At 40.2% G+C, this 27,625-nt stretch overlaps 4 protein-coding genes, 2 long non-coding RNA genes, 3 other non-coding genes and 2 pseudogenes across 11 annotated transcripts in view; 6 read left to right on the forward strand and 5 right to left on the reverse strand.

Annotated features, from left to right (window-relative positions):
- Positions 1–125, forward strand: LOC119785758 (annotated as a pseudogene; the record flags this gene model as incomplete).
- A 3,813-nt stretch (positions 126–3,938) lies between these two features.
- Positions 3,939–8,887, reverse strand: LOC119785738. The gene is made up of 3 exons (XR_005281083.1): positions 8,825–8,887; positions 5,007–5,167; positions 3,939–4,117 (listed from the first exon to the last, which is right to left on the reverse strand). It is a non-coding gene; the product is annotated as an uncharacterized LOC119785738 (long non-coding RNA).
- Positions 4,498–27,625, forward strand: part of LOC119785735 — a 63,404-nt gene continuing 40,276 nt past the window's right edge. For both annotated transcript variants that reach the window (XM_038288500.1, XM_038288499.1), the window contains exons 1-2: positions 4,498–4,591; positions 8,324–8,409. The gene's annotated coding sequence lies outside the window, so the exon portion shown is untranslated. The remainder of the gene's footprint in view (positions 4,592–8,323; positions 8,410–27,625) is intronic.
- Positions 4,999–5,162, forward strand: LOC119785756. The gene has a single exon (XR_005281084.1). It is a non-coding gene; the product is annotated as a U1 spliceosomal RNA (small nuclear RNA).
- LOC119785767 lies at positions 8,817–8,965 on the forward strand (annotated as a pseudogene).
- LOC119785729 lies at positions 10,213–11,891 on the reverse strand. The gene is made up of 4 exons (XM_038288492.1): positions 11,882–11,891; positions 11,740–11,794; positions 11,398–11,695; positions 10,213–11,209 (listed from the first exon to the last, which is right to left on the reverse strand). Exons 1-4 carry the CDS (start codon positions 11,889–11,891, stop codon positions 10,652–10,654), a joined length of 921 nt encoding a protein of 306 aa, XP_038144420.1. The 3' UTR covers positions 10,213–10,651.
- Positions 11,637–13,870, reverse strand: LOC119785736. Its single transcript, XM_038288501.1, has 6 exons — positions 13,721–13,870; positions 13,405–13,595; positions 12,989–13,326; positions 12,162–12,786; positions 11,882–12,070; positions 11,637–11,794 (listed from the first exon to the last, which is right to left on the reverse strand). The coding sequence occupies exons 3-5, from the start codon at positions 13,004–13,006 to the stop codon at positions 11,946–11,948; spliced, it is 768 nt and encodes a 255-aa protein (XP_038144429.1). The 5' UTR covers positions 13,007–13,326; positions 13,405–13,595; positions 13,721–13,870; the 3' UTR covers positions 11,637–11,794; positions 11,882–11,945.
- LOC119785750 lies at positions 13,062–15,722 on the reverse strand. The gene is made up of 7 exons (XM_038288546.1): positions 15,425–15,722; positions 14,875–15,244; positions 14,624–14,711; positions 14,185–14,537; positions 13,883–14,083; positions 13,405–13,595; positions 13,062–13,326 (listed from the first exon to the last, which is right to left on the reverse strand). The coding sequence occupies exons 1-7, from the start codon at positions 15,475–15,477 to the stop codon at positions 13,062–13,064; spliced, it is 1,521 nt and encodes a 506-aa protein (XP_038144474.1). The 5' UTR covers positions 15,478–15,722.
- Positions 17,232–17,397, forward strand: LOC119785768. Its single transcript, XR_005281094.1, has one exon. It is a non-coding gene; the product is annotated as a U1 spliceosomal RNA (small nuclear RNA).
- LOC119785737 lies at positions 22,856–23,826 on the reverse strand. 2 transcript variants are annotated; one of them, XR_005281082.1, is made up of 3 exons: positions 23,814–23,826; positions 23,230–23,411; positions 22,856–23,124 (listed from the first exon to the last, which is right to left on the reverse strand). It is a non-coding gene; the product is annotated as an uncharacterized LOC119785737 (long non-coding RNA). The 2 variants fall into 2 exon arrangements; XR_005281081.1 differs by lacking the exon at positions 23,814–23,826 and having other exon boundaries at positions 23,230–23,682.
- On the forward strand, positions 24,514–24,677 carry LOC119785766. Its single transcript, XR_005281093.1, has one exon. It is a non-coding gene; the product is annotated as a U1 spliceosomal RNA (small nuclear RNA).

Raw genomic sequence — 27,625 nt, forward strand, 5'->3', positions numbered from 1 at the left:
CGTCCCCTACCCGGGGACCATATATTAAATTGATTTTTGGAACAGGGAGATGGAATAGGGGCTTGCTCCGTCCACTCCACGCATCGACCTGGTATTGCAGTACTTCCAGGAACGGTGCACCCCCCTCTACCTGTTAAATGATAATGTTCCTTTGTAATGTTTAAGTGAAAAACTTTGAGTGAACTATGGCAGTCATATTCTGCCTGATTTGTGTTGTAATCACTAAAACATTTAGTTTTGCACTTTTTCCAATCGATTTTTATCTATTTAATGGTGGTATAGTAGATATTTTGTTGTGAAATTGTGATTTAAGAAATAGTTTGTAGTAAAAATTGATCACAATCATGATTAATAATCCTTAATATAATCCACAGTTTACCTTTTACCATATTTTATAAAAATATTTAATTGTCAATTGACCAAGAACATCATTAATGTAACTGTATTATTAGAAGGTTAACCCAAAGGAATGGTACCTCCTCAGAGATCAGAGAGAAATCACTTTTACGCAAAAATAAACACGAAAAATACTTCTATTTGAATTTATTTATAAATTAAAATACATCAGCCAATAATATTTCCTTCTAAAGCTAGTAACACAAGTACAAAAGAAAAAGATGATAAACCCAGAGCATGGGACTGTTGAACCAAAATTACTCCAAAATCTAGCCTAGCATGCTTCTCAAAGCTGCTCAATGAAAACACAGGTTAATCTTTTAAACAAAATAAAACAACATTCAACAGAAACTGTGAGGAATTGTTCAGATGGCAATTTAAACAAACAAGCAGAACAAAGTGGATTAAATGACCCATCCTCAATCATTGCTTTTCTAACATCATAATCCTGTCTGCATTTCCACAATGTTTGGCTGGTTGTTATGAGAAACTCATAAAAAAGTAAAAATATAATAAATCACACTGTGTTAAAGAGGAGTAAAACCAATCATCAATAGTCATTTCTTACTCAAGTGCTTGTTTACTAAAATATATCAAGGTCAATTACAAAAGCTCCAAATCATTTTTAGAGCTTAGCAAAGCTACACTGAGATGCACCAGCCTGAAGGCCTTTACTAATATGCTTTTACTTGATGTTAAGATATGGCATCATGCTGATAGAGAAAACCTAAAATACTATAATGGTAAAAATTATTATACCAGCCTTTCTTTCTCCAACTTCTGTTCAAGAGGTGGTCTAATAATGTTTTCCATAACTATATATATCCAGAAAGGAACGGAAAGCTGATCCGGAGCTACAATTGTGGTCAGTTTCCTCTTCCATCCAGTGTGGGGGTTTCTTCATAAAGGCCCGGTCACACCGGTTGTGCACGACTTTTAATCTCCTATCCGATTATTTTCCATGTGCCTCTGACTGCATATAGAGGGGCTTCGACTACGCAGGTTGAGCAGATTCCCATAGAATATTTTCACACCTGTCTTATAAAAAGTTAGTATAAAATAATATAAATGCTTGGAAATAGTATTATTATTGTGAACATTGTTTAAATTCATATCAATTTTCAGGGGATTGTAACAGATATTTTGTGCCACTGCTGATTTTTGGACTGGGCAATAATACTATCCAGCTCTGTAACACCAGCAGAGGTGGGGAGCGTTTATTCGTTTGAATAACACTAAAATAAAGAGGTTTAGCATGGAGTACAAAATATCTTTAGTCCTCTGTTGGTGAAACTTAAAGCCATCTGCCTCTCCGAAATTGTCTAAAAAATAACTATGACAGCAGAAAATTTGATTTTTTAAACCGGATTGAATAAAATGTTGGTAATTTATTAAGCAAATCTGGCAACCCCCTGAAACTTGGGACTGGCATTAACTGAAGCTCATTAACACAATTTGGCTCTAAATTCAATGACATGTAGGTAAAACCGTTTTCTAATTGGTGAGAATTTCCTTTTATAAGTTTGTTTCTATGTTGCTTTGTTTGGTTTAATGTCAAAATATCCTAGTTTTTAATTCAAGCTTCATATCACTGAGGTTGTTAGCGCTTTTGCGACGCCATTTAAGGCTCCTCGTGCTGCTTCATTTCCTCCAGTTATTTCCAGCTGACACACAGAAGTAGGTTAAAGTTAGATATCACTTCCATATCTAGAAATGTTTAATTAATGTTTTAATTAATATAAAAATGCTTGAAGGTTTAAATTGCATTTCGTTATTTCATTTTCTAGACTGCTGTTCTGCTCGGTATAATTCCTTTATGACCATTTGACCATTTTTATTTTCTGATGAGCATAGTGAAATATATATTTTTAGTAGTTAATAAGATTTTCTAAAAGATTTAGTGGTGTTTTGGTTAAAATAATTATAAAATAAAAACTTTCTAATAATGTTAGAAAGATATTCACAAACATACTACTCTCTGCAGCCACAGCAATGTGCTATAATGGCATTTTACAACAAACCATCCTAATAATGCACTGGGAGTCACGAAGGAGAGGTGTATAGCCAAATCATTTTATTTGAATGTGGTCTCACTTCTTTCATGCAACATTTATTTGATTTAAACATAATACTTTTAAAATATCTCAAGACTTTCCTAAAGCCTAAATAGCAAAATATTCAGTAAAGTCTCTTTTGCTAGGATAGAAAAAAAAGTTGAATAAAAATAACTTTGCTCTTTAATAATATAATATAGGGGCTTATAATATAATATATATAATAAAGGGCTTTCAATTTAAGCAGTTTGATATATTTAAATAAGTAATATTTAAACTCTTAACATTGATTAACTTTTAAAATAACTACCCTCTATATGCTATAGTGCCATCAAACTTACAGTTCACAAAAATCACCTCTGGTAACATTTTTGATTCCATCTTTGGCTTTTATTTCCTGTATTTTATATACTCTGTGCTTCATTCTCTGGTTTTGTTTTTAAGTTTTTCCACAGTTCAAAGATTGTCCTAACCTGACTCCGCCAGATGGATTTGCTCGCGAGATCAGGATGGTCTCACGAGGCTAAGATTGTCCCTCCTAGCCAGCACAATGCAGAAGGAAGAGTTTGGGAACAAACAGAAAGTGGTTGGGCTTAAAGTTAGAAAATAATATTTCTCTAAATTCATGAATTTATAACCAGAGAAAACTTATTTTTGCTTTGACAGGTCTCAGACTTAATTTACTCCTCCTAAAGAAGAGCCCAATGGCCAGAAGTGGTGTGAAACTATGCTTCAGCATCAAGAGGGTGACGAGGAATTGGGCAGCACTCGTCCTAGGAGAGGTGCTATCGCAGTAAAGGCAAGTGTCTTTCTTCCTTATTGGAAGAAAGTGGCTAATATTTAATAACAAATTAGTACTCATTAGTGCAACATGATCAGGTAATAAATAGTTGCACAATTATTATCTATTCTCAAACCATTCCTATAGAACTAGCATTTGTGCATTTCACATTATAGATTTCTAAATGTATAAATGTCAACTGTAGCCTTGTCTGTCTGAGTGTTTATCTATCTTCAGGGACCCCCTGCCCTGCATGTTTTAGATATCTCACCTGCTGCCACACACCTGTGTTATATGAATAATTAACAGGCATCTGCATTGGTTGATATCTGCTGAGGAAATCATGTGATTATTTGAATTAGGTTCGCTTTGACTTAGACATCTAAAACATGCAGGGCAAGGTTGAAAACTTAATCACTAAAACAAATTACTCATCTGTGTAAAACAATATTTGGCAAGAAGCTTATTCTAATTTGCTCTTTAAGAATATGAGCGGTGATGACCCCCTGATCAAAGTCAAATTACTTGTGATCTCCTGCTGGTTGATATTGATTGAAGTTTTACTAAATTAAAGGTCAGCTTGAAGCTGATTCTAGGAAATTACTGGAAACTGATGGATGACTGTGAAGGCATGGAACTGACTACCACACATTTTTTGTTATAGCTCCAGAAAGTTGAGGATGTAACAGTATATATTCAATGTGCAGACTAGTAATACAGCCCTAAGATCAATATTAACCATTTGAAAATAAAAAGGAAGGGCTATATGCCCAAGATGGAAACCTGGAATGCTCTTCTTGCCATAATGTGAGGATTATTGGCCTCGCAGCATCTTGTGGATCAGTTTTTCCGCCAGTGGGATGAGAGAAAGATGGCCACTGAACAACTGTGAAAGAGAAGAACACATCTGGTCAGTAAGAAGCAGAAGCTACTAGTTTCCAGGAGCTAGAGTAATAGGCACTTTCAAAAGAGAGTTATTTTAACAACCAGCTCCTTCTCCTTCCCGTAACCAGTGAGGACTTCAGATTATGGGAGAAGTAACTTGGGTCATCTCTGAGTTTTATCTAATTTTAATAAAAAAAAAAATAGTTACAGAAATGAATGTAATAATTTAGATTGGTTATAATCTTTTGCGGTTTGAGTATGATGATTTCCAAGGTTCTTTTTTAGCTTTAAAGAGCTACATAATCAGTGGTTAATTAAAGCAATTTATTTTTGCTTTACTCTTTAAATTGTAAAGCAGTTTTCAGATGGTTTTGTTTTCTCTCTCAGATGCAGACTCTTCACCAACCATTCCAGCAGGGGGCAGCACCAGACCTGTTTCTCTGAACAAAGAAAATCGGAAGTGGCTGTACTACAAGTAAAACAAGCTCATTATTGTTTATATTCTTACTCTCCAAGGTGTTTTAAAATAGTTTTACACAACAAACAGATTTATATCCTTCATATTTATCATGTTTCATTGTTGCTATTTTACAAAGAAAAGGAAAAAATGAAGGGAAAGGAAAGGAGGAACACGTTCTTTGTCTGTTTACTTTAGCTTTGCTCAAGCAGCATTGCATCATGGGTAAACTAAGTGTATTTGTAAAAAAAAGAAATCCAACCGAATTGTCCTTTTTTACACCAAAGCTGGTCAGAAAGACTTTAACTGGTGTAGGATGGCTGCCATCAGGCTTTACATGGTCCTGCTAGTTGATGGTGTATTTAGACCGTTAGTCATTTAAGTGTGTGTGTGAAATGAATCCCGGTGTGTGAGCTGAGCAACTCATACTTACCTGGCAGGGGAGATACCATGATCAAGAAGGTGGTTCACCCAGGGTGAGGCTCAGCCATTGCACTCCGGTTGTGCTGACCCCTGCGAATTCCCCAAATGTGGGAATCTCGACTGCATAATTTCTGGTAGTGGGGGACTGCGTTCGCGCTCTCCCCTGATAATCTGTTAAAAGAAAATGGAATGATTGCAAAATTACTAATGCATAGCTCTCCCCATACTATTCCTTGTGTATAGAAATATCTGGCAACTGTTGATTTATCATTACATTAAACGATATTCACTAACTCCATCACTAATATCTGACTAGGGCCTAAAATTTACACGATTTTCTGGTAGTGGGAGACTGTTTGGGCTTTTCTCTGATTTCATTTGAAGGTTCATTAGAGATAGACAGTCAGAAACAATATTTACAAATGGTAATCATCTTTATGGATCAGAGTTTGTTCTAGTCATGAAAACTTCATTTTGGCTACGTTCACACTGCAGCCTGAAATGACCCAAATCTGATTTTTTTTGCCCATATGCGACCTGAATCGGATCTTTTCATGGCTGTCTGAACAAAACAGATCCGATTTTTGCCAGTGCGACCCAGGCCACTTGGCTATGTGGTCTTAAATCCGATACGAATCTGATCATTTCAAATGCGACCTGTGTCTGAACGACCAGGTCATATTCATCCTACCTGAACATCATTTATACCCGACAAAGGTCACTATTATGCGTCTTGCTATGCAGAAGCGGCAAGAAAAACAACAACCATGGCGGACGATGATGTGGAGAGCAGTATTTATGTTTAACCATATTGAAAAGATTGTGTTTTTATGCTTGGAAAAGACCGCTAGATGCACGCCGGCATGAGCATGCTGGGCTGTGACGTCATTGCGTCCTCTACTGCGCATGCAGGACACCTGTGTTGTATGACTGCAGTTCACACAGTAGATCACATACAAGTTGCATATATTTGGAAAAATGAACGGGAACGCAAAAAAATCGGATTTTGCAAAAAAATAAAAAATTGGAATTGAGCATCAAGGCCTGCAGTGTGAACGTAGCCTTTGATTGAAAGAACTAGCTCATTTAGCTTCTCACTAAAATGAGATGGTTCCTTTGGCACCTAAATACTTCTTGGGGTCTTTGTATTGCTCAATTAGACAAACGTTTTCATGTTGGTATATTATATTGCTTTATTTACTAGCACTCATACTAGTAATCCAGCCCTGAGATCAATATTAACCATTAAAAAAAAGGAATGGCTATACAGTCATATGAAAAAGTTTGGGCACCCCTATTGATCTTAATTATTTTCATGTATAAATATTTAGGTGTTTGCAATAGCTGTTTCAGCTTGATATATCTAATAACTGATGGACACGGTAATATTTCAGTATTGAATTGAGGTTTATTGGACTACCAGAAAATGTGCAAGACGCACTAAAACAAAACTTGACAGGTTCAAAAATGTGGGTACCCTAATCATTTTAATGATTTGAATACCCGTAGCTACTTTTCACTGACTTACTGAAACACAAAATCGGTTTGGTAACTTCATTAAGATTTGAACTTCATAGCCATGTGTATCCAATCATGAGAAAATGTATTTAAGGTGGCCAGTTGCAAGTTGTTCTCCTGTTTGAATCTCCTCTAAAGATTCATCATGGGCACCTCAGAACAACTCTCAAATAATCTGAAAACAAAGGGTGTTCATCATAGTTGTTTGGGGGAAGGATACAAAAAGTTGTCTCAGAGATTTAAACTGTCAGTTTCCACTGTGAGGAACATATTAAGGAAATGGAAGACCACAGGGACAGTTCTTGTTAAAGCTGCAGTCTGTAACATTGAGGAGAGAGCAGACTTCAACTGAAAATTTGAAGAAAAACAGGTTTCACGCCACTCCCCCACCCTCTCTGCTTCACTCATGCCCCACCTCCAAGCTCCACCCCTCTCACAGCATCTGCGCGGCTACCGCATGCGACCAGAAGGGGGGGGGGATTCAGCGTGTGTGAGCTGTGATTGACACTCCATCAGACGCTCCTCTGGCTGTGATTGGTTGTTTTGACTCGTCCCGAATTATTCTTTCCAGATTGAAATACAGGCAGTAGGCGGTACCAATTGAAGCAGTTTTTTTCACAGGTTACATATCACATGTACTGCTGTCTGGGCATAGGGACAGTTTTAGCCAATATGACAAAAAAAGTGATTTTTAAAAACTTACAGACTTCAGCTTTAAGCCCAGAAGTGGCAGACCAATAAAAATATTGGAGAGGCAGAGAAGAAGAACGGTGAGAATGGTCAACCCACAGACCACCTCCAAAGACCTGCAACATCATCTTGCTGCAGATGGTGTCACTGTGCATCTTTCAACAATTCAGCCCACTTTGCACCAGAAGAAACTGTATGGAAGAGTGATGCAACAGAGGTCTTTTCAGCAATTACGCCACAAACACAATCGCTTTAGGTTTGCAAAAGCACATTTGGACAAGCCAGCTTCATTTTGGAATAAGGTCCTGTGGACTGATGAAACAAAGTTTGAGTTGTTTGGTCATAAAAAAAAGGCGTTATGCATGGCGGCAAAAAAACCCCACAGTATTTCAAGAAAAATGCTTGCCGCCCACTGTAAAATTTGGTGGAGGTTTCATCATGCTTTGGGGCTGCGTTGCCAATGCTGGCACTGGGAATCTTGTTAAAGTTGAGGGTTGCATGGATTCCACTCGATATCATCAGATTCTTGAGAATAATGTTCAAGAATCAGTTACGAAGTTGAAGCTACGCCAGGGATGGATATTTCAGCAAGACAATGATCAGAAACACTGCAACAAATCAATTCAGGCATTCATGCAGAGGAAGAATTACAATGATCTGGAATGGCCATCCCACTCCCCACACTTGAATATCATTGAACAACTGTGGGATGATTTGAAGAAGGCTGTCCATGCTCAGCGACCATCAAACTTAACTGAACTGGAATTGTTTTGCAAAGAAGAATGGTCAAAAATCCCTTCATCCAGGGTCCAGCAACTCATTAAAAGCCACAGGAAGCAACTAGAGGCTACTGTTTTTGCAAAAGGAGGATCTATTAAATATTAATGTCTCTTTTTTGCTGATGTGCCCATATTTTTGCACCTGTCAAATTTTGTTTTAAACTGAAATATTACAGTGTCAATCAGTTATGAGATATATCAAACTGAAATAGCTGTTGCAAACACCCAAATATTTAGAAATGAAAATAATTAAGATTAATAAGGGTGCCCTTATTTTTTGCTTTACTCTTTAAATTGTAAAGCAGTTTTCAGATGGTTTTTAATTGGTTTTCTCTCTCAGATGCAGACTCTTCACCAACCATTCCAGCAGGGGGCAGCACCAGACCTGTTTCTGAACAAAGAAAACCGGAAGTGGCTGTACTACAAGTAAAACAAGCTCATTATTGTTTATATTCTTACTCTCTAAGGTGTTTTAAAATAGTTTTACACAACAAACAGATTTATATCCTTCATATTTATCATGTTTCATTGTTGCTATTTTACAAAGAAAAGGAAAAAATGAAGGGAAAGGAAAGGAGGAACACGTTCTTTGTCTGTTTACTTTAGCTTTGCTCAAGCAGCATTGCATCATGGGTAAACTAAGTGTATTTGTAAAAAAAAGAAATCCAACCGAAATGTCAATTTTTACACTAAAGCTGGTCAGAAAGACTTTAACTGGTGTAGGATGGCTGCCATCAGGCTTTACATGGTCCTGCTAGTTGATGGTGTATTTAGACCATTAGTCATTTAAGTGTGTGTGTGAAATGAATCCCGGTGTGTGAGCTGAGCAACTCATACTTACCTGGCAGGGGAGATACCATGATCAAGAAGGTGGTTCACCCAGGGTGAGGCTCAGCCATTGCACTTCTGTGTTTTCACGGATTTGACTGCTCATCCTTTCATGCATCTACGTTGCAGTGATGAAAGTTCTCACTCACTCTGGAAAAATAATTGAACGTACTATTAAATAAGTCAGGAAATATTTACAATAAGGAACAATGTAACTGAAATAGTATAAAAATAAACAAAAGTAATAGTAAAATGGTTTGTGAAATATTTACAATGATTAAGCATAAGTACTACTTTAAATATGTCTGAAATTAAACAATTAAAACAACTTTAAGTAGTATCAAAAAATATGTTTCAAGTATAAAAGACATGTAAATAAATACAGGAATGTACTATTAAATAAGTCAGGAAATATTTACAATAAAGAACTATGTAAATTTGCTTGAAATAGTATAAAAATAAACAAAAGTAATAGTAAAATGGTTTGTGAAATATTTACAAAGATTAAGCATAAGTACTACTTTAAACATGTCTGAAATTGAACAATAAAAACAACTTTAAGTAGTATCAAAAAATATGTTTCAAGTATTTAAGGATGTAAAAAAAATAAAGGGGGCGTACATTAATTGGTCAGGGAAAAATTTCAATAAAAGAGTGTAAATTGCTTGAAAAAGTATAAAAATAAAAATGTTTATTTTTTAAAAGGTTTTTTGAAATATTTAAAAAAATTAACAAAAAAATTTTTTTTAAATTTTTTAAATTTTTCAATTTTAAAAAAATTTTAAGTAGGTATCAAAAATTGGGTTTTTAAATTAAAAATTTTTAAAAAATAAGGGAAGGAATATTAAATTAAGGGTTTTTTTGGAAATATTTAAAATTTAAAGGGAAGGTAAAATTTTGCTTTTATTGTATAAATTTTTTTTATTTGGGGTTTGGGGTTTTTTGGGGGGGGGGAAATTTTTTAAAAGTTTTTTAAAAAAAAAAAATTTTAAATAGTCTGAAATTGACAATAAAACCTTTAAGTGTATTAAAAAATATTTTAAAGTATAAAAACTGAAATTTTCAGGTTATTTAAATAATCGGAATTTAAAAAAGAAACTATGTAAAATTTGCTTGAAAGTTTTAAACTGTAAAGTAAAATGGTTTGGGGAAATTTTAAAAGGGGTTGATTAAATTCTTTAAACGCTGAAAGGGCAAAAAAACTTATAAAAATTTTTTAAACTTTGCAAAAATAATGCCCCAAAGTCAGGGTTTTTGGGGTACAACGGGTAAAAAGCATAATGTTACATCCGTAGGGCCTTTAGTGTTGAATCTCTTTATTGGGAAATGAATTTTTTTTTATTTTTTTTTATGGCCCTGTAGGTGTTGGCCACAGACTGTACAAAGAGGCAACTTGTCCACTTTGTGCATCTTCAATCCGATTGATTTGAGATCTTCCTTCAACTTCCGCTTGTACAGTGTGGCTCTTGACCAGTTTGGCTCTTTAGCTGTGCCAGCTGAAGAGACATCAGGGATCACCTGCTGGGCAGCGGTAGTGTGGTGCGTGGAGGGGCCTGCCATGTCAGAGGCTGTGGAGGAGGAGGCTACAGAGGAGCAGGAGGAAGATGGAGAAGGCCCAGGTAAAGGTGTGGAGCTGGTTGAGGTGACAGGTTTATCAATATGTGGAGTCTGCTGTGAAGGGGGGTTGGTGGGCATAATTTAACTTGTCCTGCCTTTTAGAACTTTAGTTCCTGCTGTGCTGGGTGTGGGCTCATACATAATCTATGGGTAGGCTGGTGTAGGGAGGACAGCAGGCTGATGAGGTGCTGGAGGAAGGTCTGCTGAGGAAATGGACTGCAGTTTATTGATGATGGAGGAGGGCTGCGGGGTGGAATTTGTGTTGAGGATCCGCTCCTGCCGCTGTATGTATTATCTTTGGCAGAGGGATCCCAGCTCTGCTCAGGATCGGGTCCTCCACCAAAACGCGGTGCTGGATCCTCTCATATGCCTTCAAGATGTTTTTTTTCTCTGGACTGGTGCTGCGTGATCCCTGAGGGGCATTCAGCCACAGTAGCTTCACAAGAACATACATCAGTCTGTTGTTCTGTGCACTGATGTTTTGCTGTGCTGGCGCATATCTCTTGGACATCTTCACCTTCTGGATCACAGCAGCGTCCACAAGGTCGTCCCGCTTTGTCCTGCAGTACAGCGTATTCCCCCAGTGAGTCCTGTACAGCTGGCTGAACTTCTGGGGCTGCTTATCATGCTCCTCCACTTTGTTCCACGCCTCCAGGATGCTGTTTCTCTGCTGGGTGCTGAGCGACAGCTTTTCGTCAGTCAGACCGACGTCGATCAGCACCGAACAGAACTTCTCCAGCTGCTGATACCCAGGAAGGGGGCTGGGACCACAGACATCTTCCTGTCCAAAGAGAAACACAGAAATGTTAGATCCGTTTCATGCTTTAATTCTGTTCACTGTTGCATGTAACTTGACTTCTGCTTCTTTTGTCAAATGAAACCGCCCGTATTTGCTCATTTAAAGCCGTTTGATTACAGAACTTCGGCATAAAATAAACGGCATTGGGAAACTACTGAACAGCTACTTACAAAGGCTCGAGGTTGAACCGTCGCCGTCTCTGCACTGGTTAGCATGATGTGAGGCGAAGCAGAAACCAGGATCTCAGCCGAGTTCTCTGGGTCACTCTCATAGGCCTCGTCTGGTTCCGGTTGCCCAGGTTGAACCACCTCCTCATCAGGATCAGGACCATCCAGCATGATGTCCTTAAGGGAGAAGGGAGCAGATTCCCCTGTACTCTGGCTGAAGAGGTAGGTGACATCGGCAGGTGCCGATAGTTGTGGTTGAGGCGAGCCATAAGGGGCGCAGAGTAGGTGCTGAGTCGCTGTCCTTTAACCCCAAACACAGCTTGAGAGCGACGATCTGCGTTCCACCTCGCAATGCCGCTGATCAGGTAAACCTGATAAGGCCGTGCTGCACAGTGTGGACCTGAAAATAAAAAACACAGGGAGAAAATATTAAGAACATTTTAATTAATCACTTCATGCTAAGATTTTTCACACTCCTGCTGCATACCAGGAATCATGGTTGGCAGCGATTTGTGGAATCCCTCCAGGCTGTTGTTCCCACGCACACATTTTTAGTAGGGCAGGTCAACGTTGTTGATGGTAGTTGTGTGAGCCACCCTGTACATGTGTTGGTCTGGTGGATCCTGGATGCACTCCAAATGTCGCTGCTGTGCCGCCCACAATTCGTCAATAGCCTCTGTAAATATGCATTGACACATATACAGTTGAGGTTAATTTTGACTCATTCTGAGCCTCGTTGGTCAGAATTTGCTTTTTAGTTTTCATACCAGGTGTTTTGAAGAGGCTAACCCCGCTCTCATCCAGCCCTGCAGGACCTTTCAGTTCCTCGATGGCCTTGTGGACCAGCCTGAATGTCTCCTGCGCTCCGAGTGTGACTCTTCGGACATGATGTTTCAGTTGATCCCTGGTGATGTACAGGCGAACAACATCCTCATCTGTCACAGACTCAAATGCCACCAGGTCCTTGGCTTTAATGGCCCGGATGAGGAGCTCCAGGTCGGACCGGTTGTATGCCAGAACTGCCCTGGCGATCGCAGACTTGAACGTGGCATATTTGCTGTGGGATTCTGTTCGGATGGCGGCGTCAAAACGATGAATCCAATGGAAGATATCGAGACGTACCACCATCCCGCTGTCCACCCAAGGCTGGAACAAGGTCTCCACTGCTGTTGGTCCCTGAGCACGACAGCAGCCACGGTCCACGTACAGGATGCTCGGGACAGGTTGGCCAGCCAGTTTGTATCTCTCCATCAATCCGCTGCACATTGGCTCCAGCTTCTCCTTGGATTCCTCACAAGTCAGCACAAAAGACACGATCTGTGAGTGCTCATTCCCGATGCTGGTGAACCACTCAGCTGAGTGCCGCCCTTCACCAGACAGCTTCTTTACTACCTAGAAGAGCATAAGAGGAAAGAAATCTCATGTCAGTAGATTCTTCTTCTTTACTTTTAACAGAACAACAGAGTTGGGTTATAACAAAAAAAAAAAAAAAACACGTTCCCAATGTTTTTTTTTTGTTTTGTTTTTTTAATTAATAGTATTTTTAATCCCATTTTATTTATCTAAGTGTAGCGTCATGTTTTGGTTTACATACTTTCTTGGTGGAATCCATTTTCAGCACAGTGCCAAAAGTGGAGAGGATCTGCTTCCTGTAGTCCTGCACGTTTTCAGCCTCCGGTCAGCAGAAAGGCGTGTGGCAAAAGACGGGCTGATGGAAGCTCTCTCTGAGGAGGTGGAGGCTGGAAAGTATGGCCAAACGCACCAATGATCCCTCCATGTTTCGCGACAGACATGAGCAGTGTGGTGTAGAGATCCAGACGATGGAGGTGCTCCTCCACATGGTTCTCCTGGATCTGCCTCCACACCTTCGCCATGGTGTTTCCTTCTGTGCGGTCTCGCAGAAGACGCACCACCTTCTTGTCCACACCACGCCTGTGGAGTGTATGTTTGTTAATGTTTAGAAAACTGTTTTGAAGAAGGAAACATGCCCACATTCCAGTGTGTACTCACTTGCTGGTGAGGATAGTGGGGAACATAGCCTGATGAGCCTCACTGAGCTGCTGTAAAATGGCTGGATCCCATGCAAGCCATCTTCCCACGGTGCCTCCATCTCCGCTCCTTGCTGCCTTTGTGCAGGGCCCGCAACACAAGACCTCCGTCAGCATAGTGTACAAGCTAGATACATCACAAATATGACGTACCTGGAGTACATATGAAACAAATGAGAGAGGTCTTAAAATACAGGAAAGCTTTAGCATTTGTAGACAGAATGGATCTATTATTGAGTCATAATACTTTTAGCAACAAAACAGTTAGTGAGGTATACCCTTTGGTGGTAGCCTGACTTATACAGGAAAACGTTGCGCCCCTTTCCAACACAGTCATCCCCACGAGGACACTTCAGGGAACATCTCCAGACTCCCACAGGGCGCCATAGGAAGACAGGCCTGCGGAAAAACAAATGTGGAACAGTCAGAGTACCTCCTACAAAGGCTGGAGGTTCTGGAGGATAAAACCACATCCTGTCAGACTTTAGCACCCTCCTTTTCTTGCAGAATCCGGTGACGTCTTTGTAAGTCTGAACAGGTGTGAACAGACCCCTCTCTGTGTCCTCCTTCAGCCAGAAAATGTCAGCTGTGGGAATGCCGTTAGGGTTTTCCCAATTTCTCACCCACCCCTCTAACTCCACCTGTAACACAAACACAGGATATGAAGAACTATTGTAAATGTTGCCTCATTTGATGGGATTTAAACTAATAAAGACTTTTTATTTATATAAATGCAACTTACATCAGAGTCACTAGGAGTTGCTTGGAGTGGATTATCTACATGCTGAGGTGCAGGAAGAGATTTGGTGGAAGGTACGGCTGGAGTTTCAGGCTGCTGTCTGTGTGGGACACTTGATTTGTGCTTGTGCTTTAATGAGTGGGTTGGCTTGGACTGCCTGGAGGACAGGATCTCTCTCTGCTGTGTGGGGGAGTCGGGGGGCTCGGGCTCTGTGGAGGACTGCAGGTGCCTTTGTTCTGTTGAGGATCGTGGCTTAAGGGATGTCTCAGTCAGCTTGGGCAGGCTCGTAGGATTAAAAAGATCCCGGAAGGAGCTGACTTTCTTCGTGGGCTCAGTTTTATGTGACTGGATCAAGTCTTAAGAATAATCAGGGAAAATACTGTAAACATAAGCAGGACTTTGAAAGTATGTTTCCCCATACCAAACTGATTGTGTAACTTACCTTCCACAGACTGGCAAGCAGCCACCATCTCAGCCTCATCCTCCGGCCATGCAGTAGGACATTGCTGGGAGACACTGACCTCTGGTTGCTGAACAGTGAGTAAAAATTGAGAAAAAAAATGATTTTCCACCACACAAATTATATTTAAAAAGGTACAAATAGTGTTTGTTTTTGTTTCTTTTTCTCTTTTTTTTTTGTTAAAACCACAAAAATATTTTTTATTATGATCTGTGTTATTTCCTAACACTTAGTTGCTCCTTCTCGTAAATGTATTTCCTGAAGCGCTTCATTTGGACACTGGAAATATGGGTCACTGGAGTATTTAGCCACCTCTTCACTGAGCTCCAGGCCTTGTGAATTTTGTCCGTCTCACTTTTGGTGAAATTCGCTGGGTTTTTTTTAACCAAAGAATACTGGCTGTAAAGTCCCCACATCTCCTTGAAGGTGTAGTTCTCCAATCCCTTCTGTCCATAGATACAATTATCTATATTTGCCTCCAGGATATCAGAGGTCTGTGGGAAACTTTCAGCATATTCTGTGAGAAGGTCCTTAAGCCACTGATTGACAGCCTCTCCCTTCTTCATTGGGTTAGACATCTCCTCCCTGTGCTTATCTAGAATGCTGAAAATATATACAGATTGTTATGCAAAAAAAAAAAAAAAAAAAAAACACTTGAGGACAGAATGATCTTAATAGATGTCATCAACACACTCCAGTGTTGTGCTGGTTATAAATCTACTTATGCATGCAATTATTTTTCCCAAACCAATTAACATGCTGTATATGAATAGAAGCACTTACTATTTCAGGTAGCCCACATCATTTGAGACAAGCCAGTGGAACGGTGCATTCATATATTGGCCAAAGGGAACCACCAGCTTTCCCAGGCACTGCTGTCTGGTCGGAGCTCAGATGCCCTCTGCTTTCAGGAGATTCTCTGCATGGGCCAAAGCAGTCGGGCGGTTCAGGAGCTCCATGGGGGGGGTCGAGAAGCTTCGCTGTCTGTCACGAAACTGATGAGCCTCTTTGGTTGCCACCAGTATGGCCTGTTGTCGGTCTGTAGACGCATCTGGGTTGACAATCCGGATTACTGGGCTTGTCATCTACAAAGAAATATACTGTTAATCTCAACACACAATGTCAGCGTTACACTGTAAATATTAAATTAGTGGTAAACAACCTCGGGGCCTTCACATTTTCAATGTTTACCTGTCTGCACAGAGCCAGTTTTCAGGTACATTTAAAGACAAAAACAATATTAGATGTACAAGTTTGTTTTGAACTCTTTTTTTTTAATGTGGATCTTATTGTCTTGGGTTGCTTTAACTTGTAATATACCCTCACTTTCTTAAGGAGGAATGCAGACACACACAAAAAAGCAAAAAAAAAAAAAAAAACACAAAAGGGTTTCTGAATGGTCTAATAAGTGGTTCCTAAGAACATGATCATATATTCTTATATGATCAAGTTCTTAGGACTTATTAGTTCATTTAGAAACCCTTTTGTGTTTTTTTTTTTGCTTTTTTTATTAGACCAAATATGGTCTAATAAGTGGTTCCTAAGAACATGATCATATATGTTCTTAGGAACCACTTATTAGACCATATTTGGTCCACTTATTAGATTTTGAATTATCTTTTTTTCCTCCCACAGTTTATATTTGATCATTGCTGCACTTTATGGAATGGAAATGTTAATGTACTATCTGGAAAGCAGTACTAAACGAAATTTCGTTTGGTATACACTCTATGTACACAAAATGACAGTAATATTTGTCAAAGTAATATGTCAATGAAGGATAAACATTAACTATTAATATTCCCTTTTACTATAACTAAGATTAGGCTATGCTAAGATTAGAAAAAAGGAATTAAATGGAAAGAAGCAACATTATATATAAAAGAAAAAAATAAATAAATAAAAGGCCATCATTAAAAAACTCTATATATGGGTTTATGCAATTGTATAGCTACTCTATGCTGAAAGGATTTTCCCTCAGCATTGGCATAAATGTTCAGCAGCATCACCAACAAGGCAAATCACAGGGAGAAATTAAGCTCTGATATTTAACAAATTATTTATTTATTTTTTGAAAACTAGAACCCCAAATTTGCTAAGCTCCAGAGGTGGGGGAAGGGTGATGTTGACCCACCTTGACCGTGATCGTCCAGGATATAAAAAACAACGATGTGAAAGACGTCTCTAAAAAATAAAAAATAAAGTATATTAAGAATGCTATTTTCTAACCGATATTATCATTGATTCAAACTTTAAAAAGCAGAAAACTTTTTGAGGCCGATCGCGTTAGCCGACTAGCTCTAAATTCTCCAAATTAAGAGAACGGACGAGAGGAAAAATCAACTACAAAGCAGCCAAACGATCGAAAAATCAATCTGGAATTTTCCGATCGATTGTTTTTTTATTTTTTTCTCCTTACTCACGTCAACGTAGTAATATCTAATCGGTTGTAGCCGTAAGCTAGCGGAGATTTGAACGACGGGTCAGAAGGTAAGTTTTCGCGAACCCTGATTGGCTCTCCCCATAGGGGGTTGATCGCTCTACGAGCCAGACGCTCCGATTGGCCAAAAGTCTACAGTTCTACGTTTCTACAGTTTGCGGCGCTCCGATTGGCTAAAAGTCTACAGTTCTATGTTTCTACAGTTCTACGTTAGGAATTGCACCACTGTCGACCCGACGCCTGCGAATTCCCCAAATGTGGGAATCTCGACTGCATAATTTGTGGTAGTGGGGGACAGCATACGCGCTCTCCCCTGATAATCTGTTAAAAGAAAATGGAATGATTGCCAAATTACTAATGCATAGCTCTCCCCATACTATTCTTTGTGTATAGAAATATCTGGGAGCTGTTGATTTTTCTTTAGATTAAATGATATCAGCTAAGTATGTCACTAATATCTCACTAGGGCCTAATATGTACATTATTTTCTGGTAGTGGGAGACTGTTTGGGCTTTTCTGGGATTTCCTTTGAAGGTTCATTAGGGATAGACGGTCAGAAACAATGTTTACAAACAGTAATCATCATTATGGATCAGAGTTTGTTCTAGTCATGAAAAATTCATTTTGGCTGCATTTACACTGCAGTCTGAAGTTACCCAAATCTGATTTTTTTGCCCAAATGTGACCTGGATCGGATATTTTCATGGCTGTCTGAACAACACACATCCGATTTTTTCCAATAGCCACTTGGCTTTGTGGTCCTGAATCCAATACGAATCTGATCTTTTCAAATGCGACCTCTGTGTGAATGGCCAGGTCATATTCATCCTACCTGAATGTCATTTATACCCGACAAAGGTCACTATTATGCGTCTTGCTAGGCAGAAGCGGCAAGAAAAACAACAACCATTGCGGATGATGATGCGGGGAGCAATATTTATGTTTAACCATATCGAAAAGAATGTGTCTTTATGCTTGGATAAGACCGCTAGATGCACGCCGGCATGAGCATGCTGGGCTGTGACATTGCATCCTCTACTGCGCATGCAGGACACCTGTGTTGTATGACAGCAGTTCATACAGGAGATCACATACAAGTCACATATATTTGGAAATACGAACGGGAATGCAAAAAAAAAAATCAGATTTCACAAAAAAAATAAAAAAATAAAAATTGAGCATCAAGGCCTGCAGTGTGAACGTAGCCTTTGATTGAAAGAACTAGCTCATTTAGCTTGGCTCACTAAAATGAGATGGTTCCTTTGGCACCTAAATACTTCTTGGGGTCTTTGTATTGCTCAATTAGACAGACGTTTTCATGTTGGTATATTAATATTGCTTTAATTACAATCTGCTAAATTATACTTAAATAGAAAAACGTGACCATATGAAACTTAAATGTTTTCCAGACTTATCTACTAAATAAAATAAAACATTTATGTCAACTCTCCTTGTGGCCCCTTCCTGTCTTTCTCTTGTCTCCCCCTCCCTCCTTTCACTATGTGGGTGACTGCCTCCCCTCCCCCTCTGCTCAACCAGACTGAGATGACTCGTCACATACTGAGCACACTTTTGGCGCTGAAGAAAAAATAGTGTGAGAAATAACTCTCCAATGTGTTTTAAAATAGTTTTACACAACAAACAGATTTATATCCTTCATATGTATCGTGTTTCATTGTTGCAGTTTTACAAGGAAAAGGAAAAAATGAAGGGAAAGGAGGAACACATTCTTTGTTTACTTTAGCTTTGCTAAAGCAGCATTGCATCATGGGAAACTTAAGTGTATTTAAAGAAAAAATTATATCCAACCAAAATGCCCTTTTTTACGGAGCCCCCTAGGGGACATGGGGAATTTTTTTTCTTTTGCGTTACCTCGCAAAACTTTTGTGAAATGTGAAAGCCCTTTGGGAAAACTCCTCCAACTCCCATTGTCATTGTGACACAGCACACACAAGTGAACACTGCACACCATGAAATTGCATTTATGCCTCACCCGTGCAAGGGGGCAGCCCTCAATGGCGCCCCAAGGGAGCAGTGTGGCGGGACGGTACCATGCTCAGGGTACCTCAGTCATGGAGGAGGATGGGGAGAGCACTGGTTAATTACTCCCCCCCACCAACCTGGCAGGTCAGGAGTCGAACCGGTAACCTTTGGGATCAAAGTCTGACACCCTAACCGCTCACCCACCGACTGCCCCAATTGCGTTCCCTCGCAATACTTTTGCGTTCCCTCGCAATATTTTTGCGTTACCTCGCAATACTTTTGCGTTCCCTCGCAAAAACTTTTGCGTTCCCTCGCAAAACCTTTTGCGTTCCCTCGCAAAACCTTTTGCGTTACCTCGCAATAGGGCTTGGTCGTCGTGACCATGTTGACGGCGCACTTTACGGCTTCCTTAGACTATTGCCTGTGTTCTCCCTCTCAGCCGTGTTTTATTTCGTTTAATTTCACCGTAACTTGATTTCAACCATGGTAAACCGTTGCTGTATTGTGGGCTGTAACAGCGCATCACATGATCGCCGAGGGAAAAACCTACAAAATGGGATAACTTTCCACCGCTGTCCTGCCTGGAGGCGCAAACACGGAGACCAAGTTTCACAGATAACAAAAAGTCGTCGGCTAGCTTGGATCGCGGCTGTAAGACGACAGAACAGAACTTTCCACAGTATCCTGATGTCAATGCGAGTGTGTTCCCTGCATTTTCATTCTGGTAAGTTAAAGATGCACGGTTTTATTTTATAGCCTACAGTGTTTCCTTCCTTCATCCGTGGCACCACATACAAGCATGAACGCGCGCCCAGAGATTGTTGATATAGCATTTTCATCCTCGTTGGTTGATATAGCATTTAATCCTCTTTGGTAGAACACACTGCCAGTTCCTACAAGGACAGGGACATCCCTCTCCATTTTCAAAAAAAACCCTTAGGGTTGTCAGCTGTCATAGCACCACTTATAAATTTTGCTGATCCTAGCGCTTACCAGCCGTCTTGTAATGTAATGTAATCATATAATACAATATAATAATGTGTATATTGAGGATCATTGATAACATTATGGTTCTATATGTGTTCAACACTGCTGCTGTGGATAATAATTTTAAATTGTGTCACCAGGAAAACCAGCAAATGAAATGTACACCTCACATCCGGATTGGGCACCATCACTACACTTGGGCCACACTGAGATAAAGGCCACACAGACTGCACGCTATGAGAGACAGGAAAAGAGAAAATGGCAAAGGACTGACAGTACACCTGCGAGGATGAGACAGCTATTGATGACCTTGTTCCACCCGGTAAGCCTTACAGAGCCAGCAGATTCAACGCCGTATGTTGCTTTTGTGGCTTTTTCAGCTGCATGATGCACATTTAGCTAAAAGAGGTCCTTATTTTATCCATAGTGGAGACACCAGCACCAGCTGAGGATGGAGCTGAGCAGACACCGCTGACAGAATGTGACTTCTGTCAGAGCCGGCGTGCTGAAATCAACCGGCTGCTGGAGGAGAACAGGACCCTGAAAGGTGAGCTTGGCCAGAGACTTCAAGCTTAACACTAGCTTTGTGACCATTCATTCAGTGAAAGGAATCTCAAATCTTCATCAAAACATTTATTCAAAATATAAAAAAAAATTTTAAGAATAATTTGCTGAAATAGAAATCAGCATTTGTTTGATACTTAGTGTTAGAAAAAAAATGTGTCCTAACAGGTTTTCTGAACCATCTTCTAATCTAGTCTCCCCCAGCTGCTGGTAGAAACAAGATTTTTTTACCATCATTCAGAAACTGGATAGGTGTTACATCTCTATTTTGTTGAAAATCATTTATTGAACATTGTTATTAATAAAATTTTAAGGAACAGATTAAATAGTCAAAGATCCGCAAAATATAAAAAAATAAACAATAATGCAGTGCTGTGGCCATTCAAGTTAACTCCTAGTTTGAATCAGTCTTTCAAAGTGAACTATTTAGAAAAATGAGTGCAGTATTGACTGCGGGTTATTAAATCTGACCTCATAAAACACTGTAACGGGTAACTTTGAGCTTAAATCATTCAGTCAGAGGTATTATGCAGGTTTAAATGTCCTGTGCTCATTTCATTTATTTTTCTTTTAAGTGATATAACAATATAACAGCGTGGTTGTTATACTTTACTGTTGTATAACTGTGATTTATATGATATGTATACACATGCATGAGGGGTTGAGGTTAACGTTTGCTTTCCTGCATAGAATGAAATATAATGGTGTCCTTACCTGCATAATTTATGTCTATTTTTTTTCTCCTCAGGTCTTGCACTCTCAGCGCATTAATGAGACTCCCCTGAAGCCATGGGTCATCATTGCTGACGATGGGCAGGTTTGCTGTGCACACTGTACATGCATGGCTGGAATTGCAGAGGCATGTACACATGTTGGGGCTCTGCTGTTTATGATTGAGGCAGCAGTCCGCATCCGTGGGAAAAAGACTGTGACAGATGTGCCAGCTTATTGGAAAATACCAGCAGTTATCAACAAAGTCAGCGGTGAAGTCGCCCACAAGATGGACTTCACTTCATCCAAAGCGCAGAGGATTGCTCTGGACAGAGTCATCGATGACAACATTCCCATGCCTGGCCTACGGACACGGGCCAGCAGACGCACTGCCCAAGCCACATTGGACGACTTATCGTCAATGTTCCCTGTTCTTCAGAACCATAGGTCAGTTTGTATGTCCACAGTGAAGTCCTACTTTCACAACTATGCTGCTCCTGTCCAGCCAGCTGTGATCCCAAAACCCCTGCAAGACCGTCTGCGCGACCCAAAGTTTGAAAATGCTCCACCAGCTGTCCTTCTCCAGCACTGTGAGACAGTGAAAGACATTGCAGCTGCATATTATTGCACGTCGTTATATTACAATACAATTATAGATTATATTATTGTATATCATGACATATTGCATCGCAGCCTTTATTTATACAATTTAAGAAATGCATATTGTTAAAAGTAATTATATAAGACATTGCACTAACATTGTTTTTTAATGTGTACTATAGTACCGGTAATAATTTGCACTACTTCAAATGTTATTGATATCTGTTATTACTTAATTTGATCTACCTCCAATTTTTATGTTTGTAATTGATGTTTCATAAATACGTATTTTTTATTACTTTGGAATTTTTTTTATACATAGACATTTTTTATAAAAAGCATAGTATTTTGTATTATTACATTGTATTGTTATATTTGCATATTATTGCACGTTGTTATATTATACAATTATAGATTTTATTATTGTATATCATGACATATTGCATCGCAGCCTTTATTTATACAATTTAAGTAATGCATATTATTATAAATACTTATATAAGAATTTGCACTAACAGTGTTTAACTGTTAATGTTTACTATAACTACAATTTGTATAATAATAATTTGCAATATCTCCACTTTCAATTTCTCCATTGATGTTTCATTAAGACCGACTTATTAATAGGATTGAACATTTTGTATAAATACATACTATGTTATTGTAAGTAATTGCACTGCATTTTCATCGCGTCCATTTTTTATTTGTAACCATTTACCTACAAGCATTCAAACTGCACTGCACTGTTCTGCGCTACACTGTGTTCTCAAGTTTCACTACTTGCAAATAAACACTGAAAAGGATCTGATCGTTTGAGACCTCTTGCTTTTGGGTATGGATGCAAAACACACCTATGGCTAAAAAACAACCCACTTGTTAAATGTTTGCTTAGAGTGTATTGTTGATACAAAGAAATCGTCAATTCCATATTGAGCATCAATCTTTTCTTTAATACAGTAATTCATAAACACCAGAATAAAGTGGTTGACTTTAAGGTGTGGAAGTCCAGTGTAGTATTTCACTTTGACGGTGTCTTCCTTCAGGAAATCTTCATCCATTTTTCTCTGGCCAAGCTCACGTTTCAGGGTCCTGTTCTCCTCCAGCAGCCGGTTGATTTCAGCACGCCGGCGCTGACAGAAGTCACATTCTGTCAGCGGTGTCTGCTCAGCTCCATCCTCAGCTGGTGCTGGTGTCTCCACTATGGATAAAATAAGGACCTCTTTTAGCTAAATGTGCATCATGCAGCTGAAAAAGCCACAAAAGCAACATACGGTGTTGAATCTGCTGGCTCTGTAAGGCTTACCGGGTGGAACAAGGTCATCAATAGCTGTCTCATCCTCGCAGGTGTACTGTCAGTCCTTTGCCGTTTTCTCTTTTCCTGTCTCTCATAGCGTGCAGTCTGTGTGGCCTTTATCTCAGTGTGGCCCAAGTGTAGTGATGGTGCCCAATCCGGATGTGAGGTGTACATTTCATTTGCTGGTTTTCCTGGTGACACAATTTAAAATTATTATCCACAGCAGCAGTGTTGAACACATATAGAACCATAATGTTATCAATGATCCTCAATATACACATTATTATATTGTATTATATGATTACATTACATTACAAGACGGCTGGTAAGCGCTAGGATCAGCAAAATTTATAAGTGGTGCTATGACAGCTGTCAACCTCAGGGTTTTTTTTGAAAATGGAGAGGGATGTCCCTGTCCTTGTAGGAACTGGCAGTGTGTTCTACCAAAGAGGATAAAATGCTATATCAACCAACGAGGATGAAAATGCTATATCAACAATCTCTGGGCGCGCGTTCATGCTTGTATGTGTTGCCACGGATGAAGGAAGGAAACGCTGTAGGCTATAAAATAAAACCGTGCATCTTTAACTTACCAGAATGAAAATGCAGGGAACACACTCGCATTGACATCAGGATACTGTGGAAAGTTCTGTTCTGTCGTCTTACAGCCGCGATCCAAGCTAGCCGACGACTTTTTGTTATCTGTGAAACTTGGTCTCCGTGTTTGCGCCTCCAGGCAGGACAGCGGTGGAAAGTTATCCCATTTTGTAGGTTTTTCCCTCGGCGATCATGTGATGCGCTGTTACAGCCCACAATACTGCAACGGTTTACCATGGTTGAAATCAAGTTACGGTGAAATTAAACGAAATAAAACACGGCTGAGAGGGAGAACACAGGCAATAGTCTAAGGAAGCCGTAAAGTGCGCCGTCAACATGGTCACGACGACCAAGCCCTATTGCGAGGTATCGCAAAAGGTTTTGCGAGGGAACGCAAAAGGTTTTGCGAGGGAACGCAAAAGTATTGCGAGGTAACGCAAAAGTATTGCGAGGGAACGCAAAAGTATTGCGAGGGAACGCAAAAGTTTTGCGAGGTAACGCAAAAGAAAAAAAAATCCCCATGTCCCCTAGGGGGCTCCGTACTTTTTTATACCCAAGCAGGTCAGAAAGACTTTAACTGGTGTAGGATGGCTGCCTTCAGGCTTTACATGGTCCTGCTAGTTGATGGTGTATTTAGACCATTAGTCATTTAAGTGTGTGTGTGAAATGAATCCCGGTGTGTGAGCTGAGCAACTCATACTTACCTGGCAGGGGAGATACCATGATCAAGAAGGTGGTTCACCCAGGGTGAGGCTCAGCCATTGCACTCTGGTTGTGCTGACCCCTGCGAATTCCCCAAATGTGGGAATCTCGACTGCATAATTTCTGGTAGTGGGGGACTGCGTTCGCGCTCTCCCCTGATAACCTGTTAAAAGAAAATGGAATGATTGCAAATTAACTGCCCCATAGTTCTCTCCATACTTTTCCCTAAACAGATCCCTGTGTAGAATAATATGTGGAAACTGTAGATTTATCATTGGATTAAATGAGATCTACTAACTCTGTCACCAATATCTCACTAGGGAAAAAAAGTGTGAGAAAAAGCTCCAAACCAGGACTCAACACCTGTTGTTCACTTTAAGGAGCAATCAGGGAGTCGATTCTCTCATGACTGAAACATCAACACAATTGTTCAAATGCTAACTTAATTTGAATTTAGTTAGGAGCCAGTGACATGCACTGAGCCTAAGTCTGTGCTAAAGTGTTCTCTCTGGAGCTAAAATGCATGTTAAAGTGAGCTCTTGGGGGGCAAAACACATGCTAAAGTGCCTCCTTTAGGGCCAAAATGTTGCAACCTTGGGTACCAAAACGAATGTTGCAGTACCTTCTGATGAGTCTAGACTTATACTAAAGCAATGTTTCCCATTAATGAATAAGACTGTGGTGGCCTGCCACAGTCTCATATAGACAGAGAGAGAGAAAGCAACAACAAAAAAAAGATCTGTCAGTTTATCAGATCATTCCACAGCTGTACTTTCATACCGCCCGTAACCGAGCGCCATAGGGACAAATTGTTTACAGCCGTAACCAAGCGACAGGAAGAAGGCACGTCACGCTCATAGATGGTCAGTAGCGGTTCTACTCCCCGGTGAGACCAACTCCAACTGCCAGTTTTTTCTTCGAAGCGCGTGTCCCACCCTCCTATATTAAAATGCAGCCCCGGTTCGCCCGCATTGTTGCCAACTCAGTGACTATGTCGCTATATTTAGCAACTTTTCAGACCCTTCCAGTGACTCTTTTTCAAAAAAGCGAGTATCGTTCCTACTCTTAACCTCCAGCAGCAGGTGCTGCCGTGGGGCGCCTCCCCCGTCCCAACCCAGCAGGAGTCCCTCTCAGCGCTGCTGTCAGAGCCACAGCATGTTTACCCTCAGGGAGCGAGCGGGATGTAAATGTAAAATATTATTTGGTCTAAAATAAATAACTGAATTTGAAATGATATCTTGAATAACGGCAACAGTCACCTAATCAACTTGTCAACAGTTTACTTTGTGCCTTGAACTCGTTGCCCAAAGGAAGATGTTACTTGGATATAACCTAACGGAATATCTTCAGAACAGCTTTAAATGACACAAAACTCATAAGGGTGAGTAGAACATGATGTCATAACGTAAAATCAAGGGCCAAATGTAAAAAAAAAAAATGGCATTCCCCTTTACGTGGTATACACCATGCTTAAAAATGTGCAAAACCCCCAAGGGTCAGAGACTCTCCCACCACAGTCTCCTAAAATCCTGTGGGAAACACTACTGAAGTGCCCAGTTGGGAGCCAAAACACATGGTAAAGGAAATCTTAGAAGCCAAAATGTGTGCTAAAGTGCCATCTTGGGAGTCAAAACGTGGTAACACAAAATGTCTGTGTACGCCACTGTAAGGAGCCCTAGGACTTTTTAAAATAGGGCCAACATATTTTTAAGATTGCTAGTGCCACATTGGATTGTGGGAATCCATTCATCCATCTTCTTCCGCTTATCCGAGGTCGGGTCGCGGGGGTAGCAGCTTCAGTAGGGAGGCCCAGGCGTCCCTCTCCCCAGCCACTTGGGCCAGCTCCTCCAGGGGAATCTGTCCTGGTGCCAAGAGCACATATGGTCACCCTTATGCTTGAACATGGTGTCCGTTATGGACATCGACGATGAGCAAAGGAGTCCAACAACAGAACACAGCTCGAGTTCAGGTCAGGTGGGCCATTCCTTCCAACCACGCCTCGCCAGGTCTCACTGTCATTGCCCACGTGAGCGTTGAAGTCCCCCAGAAGAACAAGGGAGTCCCCAGGAGGGGCACTCTCCTGTACCCCCTCTGGTGCCCATCCATCCGGCCCATCAAGACTCACTTTCATTTCATCAGACCAAAACACTTTGGAGAAATCAGTCTTCAGATATTTCTTGGCCCAATCTTGACATTTTGTCTTGTGTGTTTTGTTCAAAGGTGGCCTTTTTTCGGCTGTCCTTACCTTGGCCAGGTCCCTGAGTATTGAGCACCTTGTGCTTCTCGGCACTCCAGAGATGTTGCAGCTCTGAACTATGGCACAACTGGTGGCTAATGGCTTCCTGGTAGCTTCACACTTGATCCTTCTCAATTCATGGGGAGTTATTTTGCATCTCCTTTTTTCAACAAGCTTCTTGCGCCGCCGTTGGCTATTTGCCATGAACCGCTTGATTGTGCGATGACAAAAGCTTGGCAATTTCCAAATTGCTGCACCCCTCTGAAAGACATCTGACAATTTTTGACTTTTCAGAGGCTGTCAAATCTCTTTTCTGACCCATTTTGCCAAAGGAAAGGAAGTTGCCTAATAATTAAAGCTACAGTGTGTAATAATTACAGGGATATACAGTCAGAAATGTAATATATTATACATAACTATGTTATTTATCAACATCTACGAGCTCAGCCTCTTAACCATAATATTTGCGTTGCCTTAGAATTCGTTATTTATAATTACATAGGAGCGGGTCTTGCAGCCATGGAGGCAGACATCTTTGCGCTACGGCAGCGCAGAGCCAACAAACTAGCGATTGCGAGATCGCCAAAACGTCACAACGATGTAGAAAAAATAACGGCTATATTTATTATCTTAAGTCTACATGAAATCTATACCCTACACAAACTAATGAAATACTATCTGTAAAATTATCTATGTAAACAAACCTCATCACTTGAGAAGGTAGGTGATGCGGACGTCGTGGAAGACATTTTGTTCTGAACGCTCGCCGTACTGTTGGGGGGGAGAAGCGGTGGGGGGAGATGTTCATGTTGCTGCAGTCTGACCGCTAGATGTCGCCAAAAGTTACACACTGTAGCTTTAAGCAAACCT

Source organism: Cyprinodon tularosa, unplaced genomic scaffold (genome assembly GCF_016077235.1).
Source record: "Cyprinodon tularosa strain WSP-4 unplaced genomic scaffold, ASM1607723v1 ctg257, whole genome shotgun sequence".
NCBI lineage: Eukaryota > Metazoa > Chordata > Actinopteri > Cyprinodontiformes > Cyprinodontidae > Cyprinodon > Cyprinodon tularosa.